This window comes from Capsicum annuum, chromosome 4 (genome assembly GCF_002878395.1).
Source record: "Capsicum annuum cultivar UCD-10X-F1 chromosome 4, UCD10Xv1.1, whole genome shotgun sequence".
Taxonomy (NCBI): domain Eukaryota; kingdom Viridiplantae; phylum Streptophyta; class Magnoliopsida; order Solanales; family Solanaceae; genus Capsicum; species Capsicum annuum.
In genome coordinates, this window is record NC_061114.1 from 189,929,414 (window position 1) to 189,936,222 (window position 6,809).

Consider the following 6,809-nt stretch of genomic DNA (forward strand, 5'->3'; position numbering starts at 1 on the left):
GTGAAGGAAAAAGAGTACACATATCTAATAATACGCATTTCGACTGCCTCATTAAAAACCTTACAAGGAAAATCCAATGGGACAAAACCTCGTAAGAGAAAAAGAGTACAACGCGTATTAACTCCCCTAATGAGAACATCCTTGAACCTTTGCATCCCGATCTTGTACACCATCTTCTTGAAAGTTGCAATTGAAGGAGACTTGGAGAATAAAACAGACACATTGTCACTTGAACGAATCCGTTGCACGTTAATATCACCATTTTTTTTGGAGCTCATGTATGTAGAAAAGCTTTGGCAAAATGTGCTTTGTTCTATCTCCATTTATGAATTCTCCCTTAAGATGTGCTATGTATGCTGAATTATCTCTGTATAAAATTGTGGGTAGATTGTCATATTTCACACCACATTTTTCTCGAATGAGATGTATCATGGACCTCAACCGTACACATTCTCGGCTTGCTTCATGAATAACTATTATCTCAGCATGATTCGATGAAGTGGCTACGATAGACTGCTTTGTATATCTCCAAGATATGGCAGTACCACCACATATGAACACATAGCCTATTTGAGACCGAGCTTTATGCGGGTCAGATAAGTATCCAACATCAGCATGACCAATAAGATCGGGACTGCAATCTTTAGAATAAAACAAGCTCATGTGTTTTATCCCATTTTGATGTCTCATAGTAGGAGCAGAAATATACCTTGCTAACAAATTGACTGAAAAGGCTGTAGGCCTTGTAGTATTTGAAAGGTACATGAGTGCATCAATTGCACTAAGATATAATACTTCATAACCAATCCAATTCGATATATTTTGAATTTCAGCAAATAATCTATTGCTTTGAAAACTCTTCAAGAGTTCCAATGATGTTCAAGCAATAAGCTTATACAACATAAGGATTATAAATAAGTTTCCCAGAAACTTTTATATGCTTCAAGCAGTTTGAATCCTTAAAATTTTTCACATAAGTTTTGTCAAGTGACAATATTCAGCATTTCATGAGTGACATCTTCAAATATCTGAACTGCAAATCAAATAAGTTTTATACTTACCAAGATGCATCCTTTCATGTCACTTGATAAATGTTTCTACGTCAGCATGCTTAAATAAACGTAGAATTTAGATCCTCGTAATCTTTCGTAATATTGCGCTAATATTGTGTCAAATATATTGATGATATATCATTTTGTATCAGTTCACAATGCGACATAACATTTGAGATCTCATCACTTCATTATTTTCAGATACATGAACCTCTCATAAGGTTTCATGAAGTGGTATGTCGTAGGCTCTTCAAGAGCTCATTGCCTTCTTATTATGATTATTTGCTCCTTATTTTTCAAAGACTATTTCATTTGGAACCGATCAGTCTACCAAGCTTCACGCATGTATAGACTTTGTCCTTTAGGAACACAAAATAAGAGCACTTGCGCTTAATACGAGATGCTTTCAGCATTTGACTAGAATTATCTTTCGGATGAGGATCTGGTGATAATTCCTAACTTATGTCTTGGCGTTTATAATCTCCCCCTTATGTTAGGAAAACTAACATACATCCTCTACTTCTTTGAGGAATCCATCATTGTGCATTATGGTATATTCATTAATCGTATACCGCACATCAAAATTATTAGATGAAATAATTGGTTCCCGATCTTGAACCAATTGAGAGGGAAGACATAATCATAATTTATCGGTTTAATGCATACAAGTGTTATTGTATGCAACATATCATATTTCAGACCAACACATGAAGCTTTGTTCTTATTAGCGATGGTTTAGCTATTTATCAAAGACATTCAATGCCAAACCATCATCATCAAGATAACTTTCTTGATTGCACAATCTGAAAATTATGCTCAATTTATATTGAACAAGTAACTTTATGAATGTCAAACGAAGGTTGACCATGAATGTACATGTGATCATCTTATTGATGCATCTTTTCAACATATCACATGATAGGTGAACGGACCCTTATTCACCTTTTATTCTTTTCAGATTTTGAGGGATTCAATCCCGAAATTAGTTGGTCCAACTAACTTATCATGAGAACAAACAACATTAAAGTTCATGAAGAATTTTCTAATTCTTCAATATATGTTCAATACTCAATATGCACATCTTCGGAATATCACAATCGTTCATGTCAACTTATGAACTTTTACTCTAGTAAACTCCAAGTTTACCATGATATGTATTTTTGCTTTAGTAAATTTCAGATTTACTATTATATGAATAAATTTCAGATTTACTACACTACAGATCAATGAGAGACTATGTATTTTAAACTATACCCCCTAGATAACACATCGATATATTATATATTTTGAGTCCAGTCGATGTGTAATATGTATAGTCGATTTCAGAACTTGGAAAGGCAGTTTTTGAATTGGCACCCTTTCCAATGCGTCACAGTTATTTTGAATTCAACATTGTATGAAGAAAAGAGTTTGTTCAATAGACAACCAGGTAGGTTTATTATACACTATGTATCGAACATTTACTTACTAGACCAAACACTGATATATTATACATTATGAGACTGGTCGATTATTTCAGTCTAGAATTAATTTAGTACGTAGTATATAATATATGAACTGGAATCGATAATGCACAACAAAATAAGTCGATTTTAACTGCAGTTCAGTGGTTTTCAAAATAGAATACACATTACATACTGTTCAGTGCATTTGAACAAACAAAAAATATAAAATACAATGTCAATCATATTATCCTACGTTAAGGCTGCATGTTATTCTCTTATGTCCCGGCTTTTTGCACTTGGAGCACTTGTGTCTTTTCTTGTACCTTAAAGGCTCCAACACACTCTTAACGTGTTTCACCTTCTTCCTTCCGAGTTTGGAATCAAAATCGAGTGGAAGAACTTGTACTCCAAGATACTCTCGCGCCACACTCCACTTCGACTCCAGTGGTGCTGCACAAATAGGTTCCAAGTATACAAGAAGGTATGACTTTTTCGAATATATTTGCGAAGAGTAGTTGTAAATGCTAGTGTCGTATTCATCCCCGTGCTTCAAACGCAATGCTGCCATTGCATGAGCGCATGGCAATTTCACCAAGTCGTATTTTCTGCAAGAACATGATCGTCTCGAAAGATTAACTTTGGTGAAATGATCGTAACCAAGCACGGTGAATTAATCGATGCTTCCGTTTATGTTGTTCACATATAATTGTCCCCCACGATCTTGTTTTCCCTCAAGATCGCCTTGGCTACAGGAACAAATGGTGTCTTTGAATTGTCTATATCTGCATACCTCTTCCTAAATATTTCTCCAACCCTATGTGCAATTGAATTAAAAATGGCCGCCACTGAATACTCTCTTTCGTCGCGCAATATTGAGTTGAGCGACTCGATGATATTTGAGGTCATGACATTAAATCGATTACCTGGAAAGTGAGCCCGACTCCACTTTTCAAATCCAACTTTATGCTCGAGGCAAGCTACTGTGCTGGGGCATCTTTCTTTAAGGGCGTTGAAGTAGTCATTAAATTCTTTCAACGTATACGCCTCGGCTGCAGGTAGTACAAATAGAGAGAATCGAAAAAATGGTGATTTGTTCGGAGATTTTCACCGAGATGACTCATACAAACACCATGATGCGCAAGCGGATAATGCCTTGCGAGGCCGTTGGCTATGCTTACGTGTCTGTCGGAGATAATGCACAGCTCTGGTTCGTCAACGACAAAGGCCTTAAGCTTCTCGAAGAAGAAGCCCCACGACGCATCATTCTCCTTATCCACCACACAATACGCTAAGGGATAGATATGATTCTGCGTATCTTGAGCGACAATGAACAACAACACGCCCTCGTACTTACCGGACAAATACATTCCATCAATGGCAATGACCTTTCTCATGTGTACATATCCACGGATAGAAGCCCCAAACACCATAAAGTAGTAAATAAACCTACCAGACTCCTCATGACCATGAGAGAATTAATAGACCCAGGGTTGAGGCTGTTGAAAATATATGAAAATGCGGGAAACACTGCATATCCGTGCTCAGGCGTACCTTGAACTATATTCTTTGCAATGACGTCTGCCATCCAACACTTCCAATAGCCCGTCCTGCAATTTAGCTCCCTAAATACGATCCTCTTAATCTCTTTCGGGCTTGGACCTTTGTTGTCGACGAAAAAGTTCAAAATAAGTGAGGCAATGACCTCCATGGTGACATTCTTATACTTTCTCGTGACATAATCAACGCCACAGGTATGCTCTCCCATGTACTTGTGGACATGAAACCAACATGATTCTCCGATAGAACATACGCGCACCATCCATTGGTAAGTAGGATCTATGCACCTCACCCTCAATTATTTCTTACAACTCTTCACCATTGTGTAATTGAACGACATTTTCACCGACGTCTGCTTCAACAAAAGATTCAACATTTTCTTATCCTTGAATGTTTGTCCTACAAAAAGATTGGTGCCGTCCGAGAAAGGGTGGTTTCTTTGTGGTTTGAGCGGCCCATCCTCACCTCCTCCACACTCCTCTTTTTCATAATCTTCACTATTATCCCATTCATCACCACCCATGATATTTTATTCCGTTGAAGTATTATCTATAGTTAGGGGTGGGGGTGGGGGTGGGGGTGGGGGTAGGGCTAATGTGGAAGCTTCTTCCCGAGACCTTTCAATAACTTTAACCCGTAATATCGGTCTGGAGTTATCAGAATCAACGCAAAGCATATGTAATTCTACGTGTCTATCATTCCTTATGAACGTTGGATGGATTTTTTCCATCCCGTACATCAAGTAACTAATTACCACCTCTCTTTGATCATAACTTAATTCACCGCTCTCTATTACGTTTTTAACCATATCGGCGTATGAACCGTTGCGACAAAGGGCAATGGACACTGTCTCCTTAGACACAATTTTCCAAACCCAAAATTTAGGAGTCTCCCCTCATTCACCAGAAAATATACTACCAACAACCACGTAATCTATAATAAACATAATATACCTCGATAATAGTATTCAATAGACTTGAATAGTGATTTATGCGCCTAGACTTAATAAACTGAGGTCGTCTTCTTCCTAGCTGTTGGTTGTACAATGCACGATTGACCCTTTTCCGACGACCACCGGAATAATCCGACGAATTTCAGCTTACAAACAACCTAAGGAGTATCAAAATATTGCTATTGAGCCAAGAATCGATTTCGAAATGTGCGACTGATTTTTCGAGCTTTTTGTATGAAAATGAAAGAAAAATTAGAGCTAAAAATAAGCAAAATGGCTTACAACAATGGAGATAATATCACTTTTCGATGGATGCCGAAAATTTTGATGAAAAATGGCCAGAAAATGATCGAAAAATTGAGGAAATGGCGCCAAAATTGGGTGGTTGCTAGTGGATTGGTTGAGAAGTTTTGGGATTTTTTTTTAATTATTTATCCAATATTTATATTTTTGAAGATGGACTTAAGTATAGTTCTAACAAAATTGGGACTGAAATGGAAAAAGGGGCTAAAGTGTAGATTTTATAAGTTGAGTGCTAAGTTTTCATTTTATTTTTGTAGACCCAAAAAAATGTATATTTTCCCAATTAAAAAAACTTGGTGTCTAAATATCAAAAAAAGTTTGGGAAGTGACCTTTTTGCCAACTCTCCCGACTAACCATACGGAAAAGCCATTAATTTATAGCATAAGATAATTTATCAAGTCATCACTACCTTTAATGGTAAGTATATTTGTTGCATCACTTGTAATATTAGTTAATTAAGTCCCCACAGGCTACAATTGGTGTGTGATTTATGATTTCAAAACAATCCTCATTGCATAAATATATATTCCTTTTTTCTGTTGTTTGCTGTTTATATAGCCCCACCATAAAATGATCACAAGTTTCTCTTATACATCATCATCATGCAAAACTTTAATGAAGAATATTCGGGGGGGGGGGGGGAGTGATAAGAGACAAAGATCATTGGAATCCAATAAACGCTGTTCATCATATATTATAACCAGATTTAGCGCAGTCCAAAATTATTAAATTCAACAGTACTTTCCCCCATAAAACTTAAATCCTCATTACCCATTTTTTGCATGCATGCAAAATCATCTTAAACATGAAACTCCACAGCAAATTCAGGTGAAGGGGTGCCACAATAACCACGTAGAATATCAACTTCCTCAGCAGTAAAACCAACAGAACTTAGCATAGAAGGCCAGCAATCATAAGTAATAGTCCTTATAGCTTTGCAACAATCTTTCCCTAAATAAGATTCACCATTGAAGAAGAAGAGTACGATCTCATTCGTGCACGATTTCAACTCGAATAACGCCTTCCAGCACACTGGCATGCTAGCTTCATCTCCTTCGAGTACTTGAAGTCTAGCAGCAATATTTTGTCCTGGTTTAAATTTGGACATGCTTGTTGCTATAGTAGTAGTTGTTAGAAGCCATGAGATTAGTAGTATTAGTGGAAGTTTGAAAGTTGCCATGGATTTTTGAAATCTTGAAATGGAAGTATATATGAAAATATAATTGCGTGGAATAATAGGTAGAAGATAGAATGGTGAAGTGAAATTTTGAACATGGTAATTTATAGGCGTGTATAGAGTAGTCATATTGACTAATGTAGTAATGTAACGGATGTAGAGTTGAAAAGGCACAAGATTAACTAAGAAGTTGGCAATTTACCTTAATTGATATAGTAATTAGTTTAAATTTATGATTTCAGTTAATAATACATGTGTATGGAATGTGAAGAGTTTGAAAACTAATAAAAATATATTATTTGGTAGAAATAATATTAGTTAA

At 36.4% G+C, this 6,809-nt stretch overlaps 2 protein-coding genes across 2 annotated transcripts; both read right to left on the bottom strand.

The window, feature by feature from the left end:
• Positions 1-2,741: 2,741 nt before the first annotated feature.
• Positions 2,742-4,262, bottom strand: LOC124898028. The gene is made up of 4 exons (XM_047411644.1): positions 3,948-4,262; positions 3,621-3,882; positions 3,198-3,546; positions 2,742-3,102 (listed from the first exon to the last, which is right to left on the bottom strand). The coding sequence occupies exons 1-4, from the start codon at positions 4,260-4,262 to the stop codon at positions 2,742-2,744; spliced, it is 1,287 nt and encodes a 428-aa protein (XP_047267600.1).
• Positions 4,263-5,973: 1,711 nt separating this feature from the next.
• On the bottom strand, positions 5,974-6,554 carry LOC107869594 (egg cell-secreted protein 1.2). The gene has a single exon (XM_016716103.2). The coding sequence runs from the start codon at positions 6,488-6,490 to the stop codon at positions 6,110-6,112; it is 381 nt and encodes a 126-aa protein (XP_016571589.1). The 5' UTR covers positions 6,491-6,554; the 3' UTR covers positions 5,974-6,109.
• Between the last annotated feature and the right edge of the window lie 255 nt (positions 6,555-6,809).